This window comes from Orcinus orca, chromosome 13 (genome assembly GCF_937001465.1).
Source record: "Orcinus orca chromosome 13, mOrcOrc1.1, whole genome shotgun sequence".
Taxonomy (NCBI): Eukaryota; Metazoa; Chordata; class Mammalia; order Artiodactyla; family Delphinidae; genus Orcinus; species Orcinus orca.
Window position 1 is genome coordinate 40,421,616 of NC_064571.1, and position 20,173 is coordinate 40,441,788.

The following is a 20,173-nucleotide window of genomic DNA, read 5'->3' on the forward strand; positions in this document are numbered from 1 at the left end:
TTGGTTAGAAAATTAAAACATGATCTATAGAATAGAATTTGATTTTTATTTTTCTTAAATATATGCAATTTTTCATCCATCAAATGTATTTGGGAATCTTTCCTTCTAGACATCTCTAAAGTAATAACTAATTATAACTGTTTTAAGGGGCTATTCGAATGGCTATAGAAATATGGTTGAGTTTTAGTGCCCTGAGAACTGTACAGTGGGTGTCTCATACAACTGAAATGATTTGCTAGCCTTAAAATTATCAATGGTTATTTTAACAAATTCAGAATGGCACTAGCTTCACAGAAGAAAGAGGTAATAATCAGTAATTCTAGCTCAGATGACCAATAAGTACTAAAAACTAAAAAAAAACCAAACCAACAACAAAAAAACACAACTAAAAAAAAAAAAAAGAGTTGGATTAACATTGTGCTTTCTATGGAATAATGCTGAAAAAAATTAAGGCTTCTGCCCAACACAAGAACTACTTCATCTTGAAAATTTATTTAATGCAGTCTTGAGATCTGTAACTCCTTAATAATCATGCAAACTTAAAATTAGCATCACTGGAAATTTCATCACACAAATTGCAGTTCTCAGTGCTATCCCAAGATTTACAGCCCAAAAGACATACTATAATTAGTGCACATGTACCATACCACTACCAGCTGTGTTCCCCTAATTTTTAAGGTCTTAAAAAACTCTTAGCTACTTGAGAGTTTAGACCTCTTCTCTTTCAAATAAATAAAGGATAACAAATACTAGGAGCCTTAACTATGCAAATTTGTAAATACTAATTTTCTACATAAGCCTAGCATCACACCAAAGGAAAATTAGATTTAAAAAGTTTCATATTTACAATTAGATTTCATAAGACCTAACTATATATTTCTCTTAGCACTACGATTTATGTGGCTTGCAAGAATAATTAATAAATAACTTAAAACATTTAGAAGTCATCGTTCTGAAGACCTTCAAGAAGTGATGAGCAATTTCAGATGTCCAGAGGTGAGTCTTCTGTCTTCTTATAGTTTAAGGTGCTTTACGCAAGCCGACCTTGACCAAAACGACTTTTAGACCTAGATTTTTTAAACAGAAAAGAAGGTCAGAGGTGCTTCTAAAACAATAAGTTGCCACTGCTTGAGGTCATGTTTGCTTGACAGTGTCAAAGTTTAATGAAACTTCATGTAGCTCCATGATCCATTTTCAAAAATTCTTGGAGATGTATTTTGGAATTCAGATATTTTTTTAATTTCGGGGAAATAATATGTACATATATTGTATATTATGAATCTGGAGCAGTGCCCCACAACCAAACACATTAATACTTCTTCAGTGAAACAAATGAGCATTTACATTAAGTGGGATAAATAAAAACTATAAATAGTACCACAGTAGCTCAGGTCAGGCTTGAGTTGCCACAAATGTATGCAAAAAGCTTTTGGCTTTCTGAGCTTTCTGGATTTCAGAATTGCAGATAAGGCATTTGGATCTGTAGTATTAATAATCAAATCTCAGTAACTGTTAATCTTTCAAAGAAAATCTGTGCTGTAAAATGACACAGAACATACAAATTAGACTTTATTAAGAGAGAGAGAACAAGAAACAAGAAAGGTTTCAATGATTTATATAAAGTAGTAATATATTATCTACAAATAGTATAAAAATCCTGCTAATTCACACTATAGCTTACATTTTTATCAGCAGTTGGCTCAGAACGGAGCTGACTCAATAAACAGAAAACTTTTAAAAAAGTATACTTTCATTAAATTTTGTGATCATGACCTCTTCAAGTCTTAACTTTTAAGTTAAAATCTGGTTCTAATTAATGTCTGGATGATCAAATCCCCGAAACAAAATAAAACCAAACTCAAATTATGTGCTTCTAGTGTTCATATGATTTTTCCAAAAAAAAAAAAAAAAAATCACTTCGAAGCTAGTGGCATTCTGGATTCATTTATGCGGATTCACCTTGTGTTTTTCTCCGAGCTGCTTTGCCGTGCACTGACTGGCACTGAGGCCTTGATTTGTGCTTCGAGCCTGGAATAAATACCTCCTGCAAACTGCACAGTAAAGGAGAAAAATTAAGTTATTATCTTTAAGGAACCAATAGAAGCTCTGCTTTTATTGAAATGGCATTACTTTTTAACTTAGAAGTAATTTTATTTTGATTTTTTTTTGATTTTTTAAATTCAGGCTCTGAGTTACAATTTTATATAAGTAAAATTCACCCATTTTAGTGTACTGTTCTGAGTTTTGACAAATGCATACAGTTGTGTAACCACTCATAATGGAGACATAAAACAGTTCAAATACCCCAAGAAAATCCCCTTGTGCCCCTTTTAAGTCCAACGATTTGACACTACCAATTCCTGGCAACCACTGACTTGTTTTATGTCCCTATACTTTTGCATTTACCAGAACATTATATAAATAGAATCATACAGTCTGTAGCCTTCTGAATCTGGCTCCTTTTGCTTAGCATAACGTGTAGGATATTCATCTATGTTGCAGCATGTATCAATAGCTCATTCTTTTTATCTATTCTACAGTCTTACTCATTTATCATGTAAAGGACATTTGGGTTGTTTTTAGCTCTTGGCAATTCTAAATAAAGCCACTGTAAAGATATGTGTGAAATGATCTGTATGGTGAGTAAACACTTAATGCTATAAGAAACAGCTAAACTGTTTTCCCAAGTAGGCATTCCCTTTTGCATCCTTACTAGCTATATACGAGAGTTCCAGTTGCTCTATATTCTTGCCAGCATATTTAAAAAACTTTTTTAGCCGCAGAGCAACTAAGCCCGTGTGCCACAACTACTGAGCTTGCCTGTGCTCTAGAGCCCTCAAGCCACAACTACTGAAGCCCGCACACCTACAGCCTGTGCTCCAGACAAGAGAAGCCACTGCAATCAGAAGCCCGCACACCACAACGAAGAAGAGCCCCCGCTCGACACAAATAGAGAAAGCCTGCGCGCAGCAACGAAGACCCAATGCAGCCAAAAAAAAAAAAACAAAAAAAAAAGCCCAAACTTTTTTTTTTTTTTTTTACAACCCCAAACTTTTTTAGACATTCTAGTGGGTGTATAGTGTTATCTTGCTGAGGTGTTAATTTACATTTCCCTAATGACTAATGATGTTGCATCTTTTCCTGTGCTTATTTGCCACCTGTATCCCTTCTTTCTGAAGTGTATGATTAATCTTTTGCCCACTTATTGTCATTGGGTTGTTTATTTTATTATTGAGTTTTGAGAATTCTTTATATATTGTGGATATAAATCCTTTACCAGATAAATATTTTACACATATATTCTCATAGTTTATGGCTTGTCTTTTCATTCTCTTAATAATGCCTTTCAAAAAGAAGTTTTAAATTTTGATGAAGTCCAATGTGCCAATTTTTTTCTTTTATGGATAATGCTTTTGGTGTGGTAGCTAAGAAATATTTGCCTAACCCATGGTGATAAAGATTTTTTTTCCTGTGTTTTGTTCTTGTAGGGAAGTAAATTTTTAAATAAAAGAATTAGGGGCAAGTGTTACTGTGAATACATAATACTGGTACTAATGATGATACATAATGTTATGACTAACATGTAATTCAGTAAGAGTAAGGTATTTCTTGTGATCATTTTCATCAAGATAACATCTTATTTTAAAGATAATGTCTAAGCACTGCATGCAGAGTTGATGAAAATTAGCAACTTCCAGGGGTCACCCTCCGGACAGTTAATCTGCTCTTGGTTGGACATTACACTTTCAGTAACAATGTACTTTACTATGTGTGTTACAGAGAGGACCTATGGACTGTAAGAGGTGGTGAAAAACTTATGTGAACAAACTGGCTAACCGCTACAGAATATAAAAATACATAAAAAATTTACTCTTTTAAAATTATAAAGCATCTTTATACTTATGATGAAAATAAAGTAGGAAGGCATATCCAAGCAAGCACAGTACACGAGTACATAATTCTTACTTCTTTTGCTTCCTTTGACTTGACTCGGTCCAGATCACCCAATCTCATCTTTATTAGGTGCCCTGTAATTTCAGACATCCGCCGTTGATCTGAAGGTAAAAATTAATAAACCTTACTTTTTATGAGGATGTTTTATTACTTTTATTTCTTAAAGAAGATTGCAATCATCAAGAGTTTATGAAAATATCATTGGATATTATTTATAGACACATACACCTATTTACCTTTGAAGGATTTTAGGCTGCAAGTGGCAAAATGGCTCACATACAGATAACTGTGCTGCTTTTAATATTACTGTAAATCAGCCTAAGACATATTCAGCCTTCTTGAGAGTGGAGGTAGTGGGTGAAAGTCAGGCTGAGAGGCCTCAAAATGACAGATACATAAAACAACATATTATCTACTGGGATTGTCTAGTAATGAAAACTCTGGTTGATGCCTAAGGGAATGTGCTAATTCTGGGCCTTATTCCAGTTGGAATCCTTAAAGCTATTCAGCATACTTCATAAAATAAAAGATTCCTATCATTGTTATTTAGACCTAATTTGTACACTACACAAATAATAAAACTTACCATCTTCTCTTTGTGCATCTTGGTTGAATCTCAAGGATCTTGTGGCATCCCACTTATTCTTCTGCATACTCACACTATTGAAAAAATTAAACAAAAATCAGCACTGATGCTTTTACAGTGAACATCTGACTGGATTAAGGAGCAATACTCACATGAAAGGAGACACATCTCTAGAAGTTGACTAAAAAAAAGCAGACAACATTAAGGCCCAATTAGAACATATTTATTGATTAGCGTTATAGGTAATATAAAAAGAGTTTACATTTATTGGATGCAAGATACTGTACCAAGAGCGTTACAAGCATTCTTTCACTGAAGCCTTGCAACTACCATGTGAGATAGGTGCTACTATTACCTCCATAATAAACAGCTTCAGAGAAGTTAAGAGACTTTCCACAGAGAAACAGACCTAGAATTTGAACCCAGTTTTATTTGTCTGACCTGGAAGCCCCCCACCTTTATGCAATCTTTTAGAATTCACTCATTCTGTGCCTGTGGTCCTTAATATGGAGATGAACGTACAACCCATCCAACATATATTGTGTGGAACTTGTTTGAACCCCAGCTTTTCACACATTTTTAGAATCTATAATTTCTCTTTTAGCCAACTGTAGTTATACTGTTCTCTTATTCCTACCTGGCTTTTTACTCCTTCCTTTGAAGGCACGGGGAAATAAGAATAATTTTAAAAGGTCATAAAATATTTATTTTAAAAATTTAAAGGCTACTTATTTTTTGAACAAGTAATACTGGTTCAAAATTCAAGAAGTACAAACAGCACATATATTAAAAAGCCTCTGTCCCCCAGACATTCAGTTCCCTTCCTTAGGGGCGACTACTTTTATCAATTTCTTGTATAGCTTTCCACAGATATTTTATGGATATACAAGAAAATTCATATATATTCCTTCATCTAGTCTACAAAAATGGTAGCATAATATGCCACTATACATACTGCTCTGCACTTTTCCTTTTTTCTTTTTTTCTTTTTATTGAAGTATAGTTACTTTACAATGTTGTATTAGTTTCTGGTATAAAGTGATTCAGTTATATATATGTGTATATATATATATATATATATTCTTTTTCACATTCTTTTCCATTATAGTTTATTATAAGACATTAAATATAGTTCCCTGTGATATACAGTAGGACCTTGTTGTTTATCTATTTTATATATAGTAGTAGTTTGTATATGCTAATCCCAAACCCCTAATTTCTCTCCCCCAAACTCACTTTCCTTTTTTCATGTGTCAATATACCTTAGAGATCTTTAATCTCAGTCTTTATAGTGATTCTTCACTCATGTTTACACTGCTAGCATTCCACTGTGGCATTCATTACTCTTCTTTTTCGAATTTTTCCTGGCTGTACCTGCTTATTTCTCAATATGAACTTTAGAATAGTAATAGATAATTTAGTGTTACCTTCTCCAATGCCTTTTCTTTCTTCTGACCACAGGGTGAAGACATCTGCTTTTTTGGTTGTTTAGTGAATTTCTTTGGCTTCTCCTTTTTCCCTGATAACAGAAGGTCAATGTTATGAGCATAAGTCCCATATACTTTTCCCATGCACTTGTCACATTCAAACAATAAAACCACTGAAAAATAAAACATTGTTTTTAAAAACTAACAAATTACCTTGGGATAAAAAGTAACTATATGGAGAAATCAAACTAAAACTGCTTTACAGAGGTTCATTTTAATTACTTTTCTTCTTTCTACTTGGTGAAAATCTTTGCGGAAAAAAATGAGGGCAATGAATTCCAAGTGCCAGTGAAATTAAATACAGAAAAATGTTGGGGAAATTATTCATATTTCTTTCTCTGAATCTAATTTGCCAGTGGAGTCACACCTCCTAATTCCAAATTTTTTATATAAAAAATAACTATAACCCAGAAAAACACAATTTGAGAATGGGAGGAAAGAAGAGCTCACAAAAAATCTTTAAAATGTCTTTTGTTCATGCAGGAGGTGGGCTATGAAGGTAGAACATAAATGATCTTGTGAAGAACCAGATCTGGGACAAAGTATATTTGAAACTAAGGCATTCCTGCAGTCAGTATTCTGCTTTACTCTGGCTGACAGTTTAGTGCAGAAAGGAGAGAGGCAAAAAGGAGGGGAAAGAAGTATTTCTCTAAAAACAATGTTTAAAGGTTAAGAATAGCACATTAGAACACTGTTTCCCAAATATCAATTATTTGTACACCACCTTCACACTTTTTGCTCTATCTTAAAAGGGAAACTTTATCACTACCATAAATGAAAAACCTGTAAAATGTGCTACATAGAAGTTAATTTTGAAGATAACAGAAAAAGACAAAACAACATCAATAATCTGGATAGATTTATTTGCCTGCTGGCAAGCCCTGAGCCCGACGTGTCTCTTTGTTAAAGTGGGAGATTTAAGCGTTATAAAATTTCTAAAAGCCATGATAGGGTGGGACATATGATAATGGCAGTGTGAAAAGGTTGGATAATTCCTTCCCTAAAAACAGAACAAAAATATTATAAACAACCATCTGCAGGTACTGGGGAATAGTCAAAGGAAGACAGAAAGTTCAGTGTTTATGTTTGAAAGATGCAAGAGCTAAGAGCTGTGAGTTTGTGGCTTTCTTGTCTGAGGGCACTTCCCCACTTCCCCAGTTCAAGGAGGAAAATTACAGCCTTGAGTTCTAGGGAGAAGATGATAAAGTTCGAAGCAACAGAGAAGCTGGAATTTTTTTTTGGCCGTGCCACGTGGCTTGTGGGACCTTAGTTCCCTAACCAGGGATTGAACCCATGCTCCCTACAGTGGAAGCACAGAGTCCTAACCATTGGACTACCGGGGAATCCCCAAGAAGCTGGAAATTTAAAGGGGAAAATACGGAAGCAAGAAAGAGACTTGAGGTCTAAAATGTGAGTATAAACTATGCCCAAATTCCTAGCTGAGTGTTAAACTCTGCAGGTATATGGGAGACCCTAGGAAGCCCCGCTAAAAAGGCAAGCAGAAACTAGGGTGGGGTGTTGATCCTTGCAAGACGGAACAGTTCTTTGCGAGATGTGGGAGTTTCTTGTGCCTTTTGACTGAATGATTTCCCCAAACTGCCTTTAGCTTGAGCTTCTGAGAGTCTTATAGTCTTGAGGTATCAGAGGTCAGACTTGGGAACTGGAAAAACAAGTAGGAATCTAGGAGGGAACCCAAAAAGCAAGGAAACCACTAAGCAGGTAAGCCCCCAAATCTGAATATAAATTCTGTCCAAATCCTTGGCTGACCACTAAACTACACAGGCTGGTGTGGCCCCTGGGGGTGGGGTGGGGGCAGGCTAACGCAGTAGCAGTCAGCAGCCAAAAAACCTATGAAAAACACCATCCACTGCATACCAGCCAGGAGACAGATTTTGCAGTTTGGGTCCGGCAGGTTAATTGCTTACTAGAACAAAAATCCCAACAATCCTCAGAAGAACAAAAGAGATTTCAGAGTTGCACAAAGATAATCTACGATGTCCAGTTTTCACCGAAAAGTTATGAGATAAAGAAAGTGAAAAGAAAAGAAACAGAAAACACCCAGAAAAGAAACAGTCAATAGCAACTGATCCTGAGAGGGCCAGCATGTTGGACTTAGGAGACAATAACTTCAAAGCAACTATTATACATATGTTCAAAAGAAAAATGGTAGTATTGAGTAAGCACATAGAGAATCTCAACAGAGAAACGTAAAGTATAAAAGAACCAGGGGGAAATTCTAGAGCTGAAAGGCACAATAATTGAAATGAAAAAATGTACCAGATGGGTTCAAGAGAAAATGTGAAATGGCAGAAAAATGAATCAGTGAATGTGAAGTTATCAAAAGGTCATAGGTGTACTGGAGCTCCAGAAAACGAGTGAGAGAAAGGGGCAAAAAAATTACTTAAAGAATAAAGATTGTAAGACAACATTAATTTACAGATCCAAGAAGGTCAACAAATCCCAAGTAAGATAAACTCAAAGAAAGTCACATCTAGGCATATCATAGTTAAGCTTCTAAAAGTTAAAGAAAAAAAGAAATCTGGAAAGCAGCATGATTAAAAGTGCACATTACATACAGAGGGGAACAATTTTTTTTTTTTTTTTTTTTTTGCGGTACGCGGGCCTCTCACTGCTGTGGCCTCTCCCGTCGCGGAGCACAGGCTCCGGACGCGCAGGCCCAGCGGCCACGGCCCACGGACCCAGCCGCTCCGCGGCACGCGGGATCTTCCCGGACCGGGGCACGAACCCGCGTGCCCTGCATCGGCAGGCGGACTCTCAACCACTGCGCCACCAGGGAAGCCCCACAGGGGAACAATTTTATCACAATGACTGACTTCTCATCAGAAACAATGGAGGCCAGAAGACACTGAAATGACATATTTATTTATTTATTTTTTAACTCTGGCCAATATTATGTTTAATGGTTAAACACTAAAGGCATTATCATTGAATAAAGAACAAGACAAGAATGAAAACTACCACCACTGGAAATTTTAGCCTCTATAAAAAACAAGGAAAAATATTGAGATATATGAGACCAATTTTATCACAATGACTGACTTCTCATCAGAAACAATCAAGGCCAGAAGACATTGAAACAACATATTTAAAGTGCAAAAAGAAAAAACCGTTATTAACGAAGAATTATATATCAAGAAAACTGTACTTCAAAAACAAAAGCAGGGACTTCCCTGGTGGCGCAGTGGTTAAGAATCTGCCTGCCAGTGCAGGGGACACGGGTTCAAGCCCTGCTCCGAGAAGATCCCACATGCCGCGGAGCAACTAAGCCTGTGTGCCACAACTACTGAGCCTGCACTATAGAGCCCATGAGCCACAACTACTGAGCCCGCGTGCCACAACTACTGAAGCCCGCGTGCCTAGAGCCCGTGCTCTGCAACAAGAGAAGCCACCACAATGAGAAGCCCGCACACCACAATAAAGAGCAGTCCCCACTCGCCACAACTAGAGAAAGCCCGTGTGCAGCAATGAAGACCCAAAGCAGCCAAAAATAAATAAATAAATAAATAAATAAAATTTTTTTAAAAAGCAAGGGGCTTCCCTGGTGGCGCAGTGGTTGAGGATCCACCTGCCAATGCAGGGGACACGTGTTCGAGTCCTGGTCCGGGAAGATCCCACATGCCGTGGAGCAACTAAGCCCATGCGCCACAACTACTGAGCCTGTGCTCTAGAGCCCAGGAGCCACAACTACTGAGCCCACGTGCTGCAACTACTGAAGCCTGCGCGCCTAGAGCCCGTGCTCTGCAACAAGAGAAGCCACCACAAGGAGAAGCCCGTGAACCACAAAGAGTAGCCCCTGCTCACTGCAATTACAGAAAGCCCGTGAGCAGCGACGAAGACCCAACACAGCCAAAAATAAATTAATAAATTTTTTTTAGATGATGATATGGATTTTCTCCTTTATTTTGTTAATATGGTGAAATGTATTTCCAAATGTAAAACCAAACTTGCATACCTGATATAAACATTACTTGGTCAATTACTTGATATATTAACCTTTTTTTTTTTTTACTGGATTTTATTTGTTAATATTTAAAAGTTTTTTATTTTGATGATCATATGTTTTTTATTCTTCAATTGTTAATATGGTGTATCACACTGATTGATTTGCATATATTGAAGAATCCTTGCATCCCTGGGATAAATCCCACTTGATCACGGTGTATGATCCTTTTAATGTGTTGTTCATTTCTGCTTGCTAGTATTTTGTTGAGGATTTTTGCATCTATATTCATCAGTAATATTGGTCTGTAATTTTCTTTTTTTGTAGTATCTTTGTCTGGTTTTGGTATCAGGGTAATGGTGGCCTCGTAGACGAGTTTGGGAGTGTTCCTTCCTCTGCAATTGTTTGGAAGAGTTTGAGAAGGATGGGTGTTAGCTCTTCTCTAAATGTTTGATAGAATTCACCTGTGAAGCCATCTGGTCCTGGACTTTTGTCTGTTGGAAGATTTTTAATCACAGTTTCAATTTCATTACTTGTGATTGGTCTGTTCATATTTTCTATTTCTTCCTGATTCAGTCTTGGAAGGTTATACCTTTCTAAGAATTTGTCCATTTCTTCCAGGTTGTCCATTTTATTGGCATAGAGTTGCTTGTAGTAGTCTCTTAGGATGCTTTGTATTTCTGCGGTGTCTGTTGTAACTTCTCCTTTTACATTTCTAATTTTATTGATTTGAGCCGTCTCCCTCTTCTTTTTTTAATTTTTTATTTAATTATTCATTTATTTAATTTTTGGCTGCTTTGGGTCTTCACTGCATGCGGGTTTTCTCTGGTTGCTGAGAGTAGGGGCTACTCTTCGTTGTGCACAGGCTTCTCATTGCAGTGGCTTCTCTTGTTGCGGAGCACAGGCTCTAGGCGCGTGGGCTTCAGTAGTTGTGGCACACAGGCTTCAGTAGTTGTGGCACACAGGCTTCAGTAGTTGTGGCTCGCGGGCTCTAGAGCGCAGGCTCAGTAGTTTTGGCGCACGGGCTTAGTTGCTCCGAGGCATGTGGGATCTTCCCTGACCAGGGCTCGAACCCGTGTCCCCTGCATTGGCAGGCGGATTCTTAACCACTGCGCCACCAGGGAAGCCCCTCCATCTTTTTCTTGATGAGTTTGGCTAAGGGTTTATCAATTTTGTTTATCTTCTCAAAGAACCAGCTTTGAGAAGTTTTATTGATCTTTGCTATTGTTTTCTTTGTTTCTATTTCATTTATTTCTCCTCTGATCTTTATGATTTCCTTCCTTCTACTAACTTTGGGTTTTGTTTGTTCTTCTTTCTCTAGTTCCTTTAGGTGTAAGGTTAGATTGTTTATTTGAGATTGTTCTTCTTTCTTGAGGTAGGCTTGTATTGCTATAAACTTCTCTCTTAGAACTGCATCCCATAGGTTTTGGATCGTCGTGTTTTCACTGTCATTTGTCACTAGGTATTTTTGATTTCCTCTTGGATTTCTTCAGTGATCTCTTGGTTATTTAGTAACGTATTGTTAAGCCTCCATGTGTTTGTATTTTTTACGTTTCTGTGTAATTGATTTCTGATCTCATAGCGTTGTGGTCAGAAAAGATGCTTGATATAATTACAATTTTCTTAAATTTACTGAGGCTTGATTTGTGACCCAAGATGTGATCTATCCTGGAGAATGTTCCATGTGCACTTGAGAAGAAAGTGTAATCTGCTGTTTTTGGATGGAATGTCCTATAAATATCAATTAAATCTATCTGGCCTATTGTGTCATTTAAAGCTTGTGTTTCCTTAGTAATTTTTTGTTTGGATGATCTGTCCGTTGGTGTAAGTGAGGTGTTAAAGTCCCTAACTATTGTTGTGTTACTGTCGATTTCCTCTTTTATAGCTGTTAGCAGTTGCCTTATGTATTGAGGTGCTCCTATGTTGGGACCATATATATTTATAATTGTTATGTCTTCTTCTTGGATTGATCCCTTGATCATTATGTAGTGTCCTTCCTTGTCTCTTGTAACATTCTTTACTTTAAAGTCTATTTTATCTGATATGAGTATTGCTACTCCAGCTTTTTTGATTTCCATTTGCATGGAATAACTTTTTCCATCCTCTCACTTTCAGTCTGTATGTGTCCCTCGGTCTGAAGTGGGTCTCTTGTAGACAGCATATATACGGGTCTTGTTTTTGTATCCATTCAGTGGGCCTGTATCTTTTGGCTGGAGCATTTAATCCATTCAGGGTTAAGGTAATTATTGATATGTATATTCCTATTACCATTTTCTTAATTGTTTTGGGTCTGTTTTTGTAGGTCTTTTTTTTTCTCTTGTGTTTCCCACTTAGAGAAGTTCCTTTAGCATTTGTTGTAAAGCTGGTTTGGTGGTGCTGAATTCTCTTAGCTTTTGCTTGTCTGTAAAGCTTTTGATTTCTCCATCGAATCTGAGTGAGATCCTTGCTGGGTAGAGTAATCTTGGTTGTAGGTTCTTCCCTTTCATCACTTTAAATATGTCATGCCTCTCCCTTCTGGCTTGTAGAGTTTCTGCTGAGAAATCAGCTGTTAACCTTATGGGAGTTCCCTTGTATGCTATTTGTCGTATTTCCCTTGTTGTTTTCAATAATTTTTCTTTGTCTTTAATTTTTGTCAATTTGATTACTATGTGTCTTGGCGTGTTTCTCCTTGGGTTTATCCTGTATGGTACTCTCTGCACTTCCTGGACTTGGGTGGCTATTTCCTTTCCCATGTTAGGGAAGTTTTCAACCATAATCTCTTCAAATATTTTCTCAGGTCCTTTCTCTCTCTCTTCTCCTTCTGGGACCCCTATAATGAGAATGTTGTTGCGTTTAATGTTGTCCCAGAGGTCTCTTAGGCTGTTTTCATTTCTTTTCATTCTTTTTTCTTTATTCTGTTCCACAGCAGTGAATTCCACCATTCTGTCTTTCAGGTCACTTATCCATTCTTCTGCCTCAGTTATTCTGCTATTGATTCCTTCTAGTGTATTTTTCATTTCAGTTATTGTATTGTTCATCTCTGTTTGTTTGTTCTTTAATTCTTCTAGGTCTTTGTTAAACATTTCTTGCATCTTCTCGATCTTTGCCTCTACTCTTTTTCCAAGGTCCTGGATCATCTTCACTATCATTATTCTGAATTCTTTTTCTGTAAGGTTGCCTATCTCCACTTCATTTAGTTGTTTTTCTGGGGTTTTATCTTGTTCCTTCATCTGGTACATAGGCTTCTGCCTTTTCATCTTGTCTATCTTTCTGTGAATGTGATTTTTGTTCCACAGGCTGCAGGACTGTAGTTCTTCTTGCTTCTGCTGTCTGCCCTCTCTAAATAAATTTATATTAAAAAAAAGGAACAAAAGCAAGGGACCTCCCTGGTGACGCCGTGGTTAACACTCCATGCTCCCAATGCAGAGGGCCCCAGTTCGATCCCTGATCAGGGAACTAGATCCCACATACATGCCTCAACTTAGAGTTCACATGCCACAACTAAGGAGCCCATGTGCTGCAATTAAGGAGCCAGTGAGCTGCAATTAAGGAGCCCTCGAGACGCAACTAAGTAGCCCACCTGCTGCAACTAAGAGCCAGTACAACCAAATAAATGTTAAAAAAAAACACCACAAAAGTAAAATAAAGACATTTTCAGATGAATAAAAATAAGAGAATTCACTAGTATACCTCACTACAGGAAATAATGAAAGAAGTTCTTCAGAATGAAAGAAAATAACATCAGATGGTAACAAAGATACAGAGACAAATGATAAATATAAAAGACTAATTGTATATATTTTCTTTTATTCTTCTCTAAATGACATATAACTGTGTAAAGCAAAAATATACATTTATATACATATAAATGTATGATATGTATATCATATGATATATGATATTTATATACACATATATATATGACAACAATAGCACAAAGAAGGGGAAGAAAATGGAACTATATATTATTTTAAGGTTCTTCTATTTTACCTGGAATAATCCATATTACCTTTAAGTAGATTGTGATAGGTTAAAGAGGCATGTTGTAATCTTTAGAACAAATGCAAAGAATATAACTGAAAAGCAAATTAAATAATTTAAATAATACCCTAAAATTATTTTCTTAGCACAAAAAAAGCAGGAAAGGCAAAACAGAGAAGCAAAACATCAGAGAAAATTAGAAAATGAATAGCAAAATGGCAGACCTGATACAACCATATCAATAAACACATTAAATATAAATAGAATAAATGTTCCAGTCAAAATGCAGAGATTGGGCTTCCCTGGTGGCACAGTGGTTAAGAATCTGCCTGCCAATGCAGGGGACACAGGTTCGAGCCCTGGTCCGGGAAGACCCCACATGCTGCAGAGCAAATAAGCCCATGTTCCACAACTACTGAGCCTGTGCTCTAGAGCCCGCAAGCCACAACTATTGAAGTCCACATACCTAGATCCTGTGCTCCGCAACAAGAGAAGCCACCGCAATGAGAAGCCTGCGCACCACAACAAAGAGTAGCCCCCACTCACTACAACTAGAGAAAGCCCGCACGCAGCAACGAAAACCCAACACAGCCAAAAATTAAAAAAAAAAAAGCAGAGATTGTCAAACTAGATAAACAAGCAATTACCAACAATATGCTATCTACAAGATACACAATTTAAATTAAATTTTATTTATTCATTTATTTTTGGCTGTGTTGGGTCTTTGTTGCTGTGTGCGGGCTTTCTCTAGTTGCGGCGGGCAGGGGCTACTCTTTGTTGTGGTGCGTGGTCTTCTCATGGCAGTGGCTTCTCTTGTTGCGGAGCATGGGCTCTAGGTGCACGGGCTTCAGTAGTTGTGGCACACAGGCTTCAGTAGTTGTGGCATGTGGGCTTCAGTAGTTGTGGCTCGCAGGCTCAGTAGTTGTGGCTCGCGGGCTCTAGAGAGCAGGCTCAGTAGTTGTGGCACATGGGCTTAGTTGCTCTGCAGCATGTGGGATATTCCCAGACCAGGGCTTGAACCTGTGTCCCCTGCATTGGTAGGCAGATTCTTAACCACTGCGCCACCAGGGAAGTCCCCACACTTTAAATTTTAAAACACGAAGAAGTTGAAAATAAAAGGATAGAAAAAAGATATGTCATCCAATTGGTAAACAAAAAAAATCTAGAGTGATTATGTTAATATTAAACAAAACAGACTTTCACACAAGCAGTTTTACTATAGACAAGGAGGGGTAGATCATGAGAAAAGAGTCAATACACTATAAATGTATATGTGCCTAATTACAAAGCTCTAACACATACACAAAGCAAAAACTGACAGACTTGAAAGGAAAAATACATAAATTAACAAGCATAGCTTGAGATTTCAATACTACTCTCTTAGTAATTGATAGAACAAGTAGTCAGAATATGATTAGAGAAGACTTGTACCAGAAAATCAAACCAACTTGACCCTACCTTTAAAGACTACTCCACCTATAACAGCAGAATTCACATTCTTTTCATGCACATCTGGAACACATGTCAATAAAATTTAGAAGATGAAACCACAGAGTACATTTTCTGACCATGATGGAATTAAATTAGAAACCTACAACTGAGAAGTATCCAGAAAAATCTGAAAATATTTGGAAATTAAACACATTACTGAACAACACATGGGTCAAAGACAAAATCATAAGGGAAATTAGAAAATATTTTGTATTGAATATAAATGAAAAAAAGATATATCAAGTCTATGAATACTTAAAAGCAGTGCTTAGAGTGAATCTTATAGCTTTAAATGCTTATACTAGAAAAGAAGTAAAATAACAATGATTTTGGGCTTCCCTGGTGGCGCAGTGGTTGAGAGTCCGCCTGTCGATGCAGGGGACACAGGTTTGTGCCCCGGTCTGGGAAGATCCCACATGCCGCGGAGCGGCTAGGCCCGTGAGCCATGGCCACTGAGCCTGCACGTCTGGAGCCTGTGCTCCGCAATGGGAGAGGCCACAACAGTGAGAGGCCTGTGTACCGCAAAAAAAAACCCAACAAAAACCAATGATTTAAGTTTCCACTTTAAGAACCTAAAAAAAAGAGTAAATTAAGTCCAAAGTAATTACAAGGAAGGAAATAGTAAATATAAGAGGGAAAATCAATGAAATATAAAATAGGCAAACTATAGAGAAAGTCAATGAAATCAAAAGCTGGTTCCTTGAAAAGATCAATAAAACTAATAAACCTCTAGCTAAACTGACCAAGAAAAAAAGAGATAAGACACAAATTATCAATATCAGGAATGAAAGAGGGACATCACTAGAGATCCTTCAGACAAAAAAGGATAATAAGGAAATACCATGAGCAACTTTATGCCAATAAATGTGACAACTTGGATAAAATGGACACATTCCTTGAAAGAAATTATCAAAACATTCAAGAAGAAATAGAAAACCTGAATAGCACTATATTAATTAAAGACCTTAACTGATAATTAAAAAGCTTCCTATAAAGAAAACTCCAGGCCCAAATGACTTTACTACTGAATTTCACCATACTTTTAAGGGACAAAGAATACAAATACTACACAAATTCTTTCAGAAAAGAGAAGTGAACATTTTCCAACTCATTTTATGAGGTATTAACCTGATAACAAACTTGAAGAAGACATCACAAAAAAACTACAGACAAATATCCCTCATGAACACAAACAAAAAATCTTTAACAAAACACAAGCAAGTCCAATACACTAACATATAAAGAGAAAAACACCTCACGACCAAGTGAAGCTTACCTTGGAAGACTGATGTAACACTTGAAAAATCAATGTAATTCATCATATTGATATAATGATGGAGAAAGACTATATTATCATCTCAGTAGATGGAGAAAAAGCATTTGACAAAATTCAACACCCATTCATGTGGCAAACTAGAAATAGAAAGGAACCTCCTCAACCTAAGAAAGGGCGTTTATGAGAAGCCAACAACTAACGTTACATACTTAATGGTTAAAGATAGAGGGGACCTCCCTGGAGTCCCAGTGGTTAAGACTTTGCCTTCCAGTGCAGGGGGTGTGGGTTTGATCCCTGGTCGAGGAGCTAAGATCCCACAAGCCTCGCAGCCAAAAAAACCAAAACATAAAACAGAAGCAATACTGTAACAAATTCAATAAAGACTTTAAAAATGGTCCACATCAAAAAAAAATCTTTAGTAATATAAAGATTGAATGCTTTCCCCCTAAGATAAGGAACAAGGCAAGGATGTCTGTTCTCACCACTTCTATTCAACATCAGGTCCTAACCAACACAAAAAGGCAAGACAAGAGATAAAAGGCATAGATACTGAAAGCAATCTAATAAGCAAAGAAAAATTAAGTCAATTTAGCAAGGTCATAGGATACAAAGTCAATACACAAAGACCAGCTGTATTTCAATATTACCATTAATGAACAATTGGAAAATTTAAAAAACCTACTTCCATTTATAAAAGCATAAGAAAATACTTAGGAACAAATTTAACAAAAGATGTTACAATGTTTGCATAATGAAACTACAAAACATGATTGAGAGACATTAAAGAAGACTTAAATAAATGGAGAGACAGTCCGTGTTCATGGATTGGAAGACTTGCCATTGGGAAAAAAAAGAGCAACATACAGCTTCAACACAATTCCAATACCAAAATAAACTAAGACAAGAGAACAGTTTTGGAGGACTCACACTACTGATTTCAAGAGTCACTAAAAACTACAAAAATTAAGACAGTGTGACATTGATATACTGATGTAAAGACAGAAGAATCAATGGAAGAGAACAAAGTTCAGAAGTAGATCCATATGTAATGGTCAACTGATTCTTTAACAAAGTTGCTAAAGTAATCCAATGGGGAAAGAACAGTCTTTTCAACAAATAGTACTAGCACAACTGGCTATGCCTATGGAAAAAAGAAAGGAATCTTGACTCTTACCTCATACCACACACAAAAATTAACCTGGAAGGTATTGTATACTTAAATATAAGAGCTAAAGTCATAGAACCTCTAAAAGAAAACATAGAAAATCTTTGTGACTTTGGGGTAGCCAAAGATTTCTTAGCTAGTAAAGCTTGAAACATAAAAGGAAAGCTAAAAAATTATAGTTCACAAATTAAAAACTTTTGTTTTCAAAAGACAATGTTAATAAAAGTAAAAGGCAAGTCATAGACTAGGGAAAAATATATGCAAAACATATGGACTTGTATCCACAAATATATAAAGAACTCTTACAATTCAATAAGGCAAACAATTCAATTAAAAAAGATTTAAGGCAAAAGATTTAAACAGACATTTCACAAAAAAGACATATAAATGACCAAGAAGCACATGAAAAGATGCGAAGAATTACACACACACTAGAATGCCTAATATTAAAAAAAACCACAATAATACCAAGTATTGGTACAAATGTGTAGCGACTAGAACTCTCATACATTGCTGGTGGGATGCAAAATGGTACAGTCACTTTGCAAAACAGTTTGGCAGTTCCTTATAAAGTTAAACATACACTGAGCATGTGACCCAGCAATTCCACTTGTAGGTGTCTACCCAAGAGAAATGAAAACATATGTCCACACAAACTTTTACGCAAATGTTCACAGCAGCATTATTCATAACAGCCAAGAACTGAAAAGAACCCAAATGTCCATGAAATGGTGGATGGATGAACAGATTATGGTGTATTTCTACAATGGAACACTACTCTGCAATACAAAGGAACAAACTACTGATACACACAACAAATGGATGAATCTCAAAAACATCATACTAAGTGAAAGAAGCCAGACACAAAAGGCTATTCATGATTCCATTTATATGAGATCTTAGAAAAGGTAAACCACAGTGACAAAAAGCAGATTATTGGTTGCCTGGGATTGGGAGTGGGGAAAGGGAACTGAGTGTAAAGGGTTAGAAGGAAACTTTCTGGAGTGATATTCTAGGTCTTGATTTTGCTGGTGGTTATACAACTGTGCTTAAACTCGTCAGTGTGTACACTTAAAAATGAATGAATTTTATTACATGTAAACTATACCTCAATCAACTGTGAAACACACACAACATAGTAGCATTTTCTCCTTCACTAATTAGTATTGAAAAATAATTGATAAATGACTAGTTTTTTCATTAGGGGAATTCAACATGTAAAGAAAAATTATATAAAACTTAGAAATAAGACAAAGGGAAGACTGTATGTCCTTTAAGTGATATACTGGAGGACTGCTTACTTAATCCTCTAAGAGAACGTCCTTATGTTTGACTTTCCTGTCTACTATTGATTGAAGGCCCAGATACTGTGAATTTTCATGTTACCTTACAAATTTTTCTAACAGAAATGCAAATGATTTCTGTCCAATAGAAAAGATAACCCCAGGACTTCCCCGTTGGTCCAGTGGTTAAGACTCCATGCTTCCACTGCAGGGGGCACGGGTTTGATCCCTGGTTGGGGAACCGAGATCCCGCATGCCGCGTGTCGGGGCCAAAAAAAGGAAAAAAGGAAAACAAAGATAACCCCGGTGGTTATGGGTTTATTGCCTTGTATGACATTAATCAGTGTTGTATCTAATTTGCAGTCTTTTTTTAACATTCTTTTTTCAAATGCCTACAAATACCTGAGCCTTCAAATGCTTAACCCTAACCCTAACTTTCCCTGCTATTTCTCTCACTAATGGGTTGAAAAATTTTGACACAAGTTCATTCTATAGTTGTATAAAGTTACGGTTTTAACTTAAAAAATCATACTTTGATGACTATTATTTAATGCTTCATTTGAGTGTCACTTCAAATCATCTCAGGTACAATGAGATAGTCACACATTTTGAGAAACCCATTAGGTTACACCTGAAATGAAAACTTGGAGGGTTATTTCTTAGTATACAGCACTTTAAAAAAAATAACTTTATGAGTATTCTGTGTTAGTGTCAGGGTTAGGGAATCTTGATGAAGCCTCTATTATTTATTTTTTCCATGTTGTAACCTACCATGTAGACTTATAAAGCCAATTCTTCATCCCTTGCATTAAATCCTTTGGAATATACCCTCCTCATAAAAGTGAGACTTGATTTTTAACTTAGAAATCCATACTTTGTTTCTTGGATACTTCTTCTTCATCTCCAACTTCATCTTCAGTGACCTCGGACCCAGTGGTATATTCTTCTTCTTCTGAAAATAATGACTGCTGTTTCTGAATTGAAAAAACAAATACATTGTATTAAAACTG

At 36.5% G+C, this 20,173-nt stretch overlaps 1 protein-coding gene across 7 annotated transcripts in view; it reads right to left on the reverse strand.

The window, feature by feature from the left end:
- SANBR (SANT and BTB domain regulator of CSR) overlaps positions 1–20,173 on the reverse strand; it is a 72,112-nt gene that overhangs the window by 5,841 nt on the left and 46,098 nt on the right. For 2 of the 7 annotated variants that reach the window (XM_049695853.1, XM_033407240.2), the window contains 8 exons: positions 20,038–20,137; positions 5,968–6,059; positions 5,178–5,195; positions 4,693–4,721; positions 4,541–4,614; positions 3,967–4,055; positions 1,960–2,051; positions 477–1,067 (listed from right to left, as the gene is read on the reverse strand). In XM_049695853.1, coding sequence (XP_049551810.1) covers positions 1,031–1,067; positions 1,960–2,051; positions 3,967–4,055; positions 4,541–4,614; positions 4,693–4,721; positions 5,178–5,195; positions 5,968–6,059; positions 20,038–20,137 — 531 coding nt within the window. In that variant the 3' untranslated portion in view covers positions 477–1,030. Of the gene's footprint in view, positions 1–476; positions 1,068–1,959; positions 2,052–3,966; positions 4,056–4,540; positions 4,615–4,692; positions 4,722–5,177; positions 5,196–5,967; positions 6,060–19,934; positions 20,138–20,173 lie in introns of those variants that run through there. The other 5 variants (XR_007470807.1, XR_007470808.1, XM_049695854.1 and 2 more) reach the window with 5 other exon arrangements.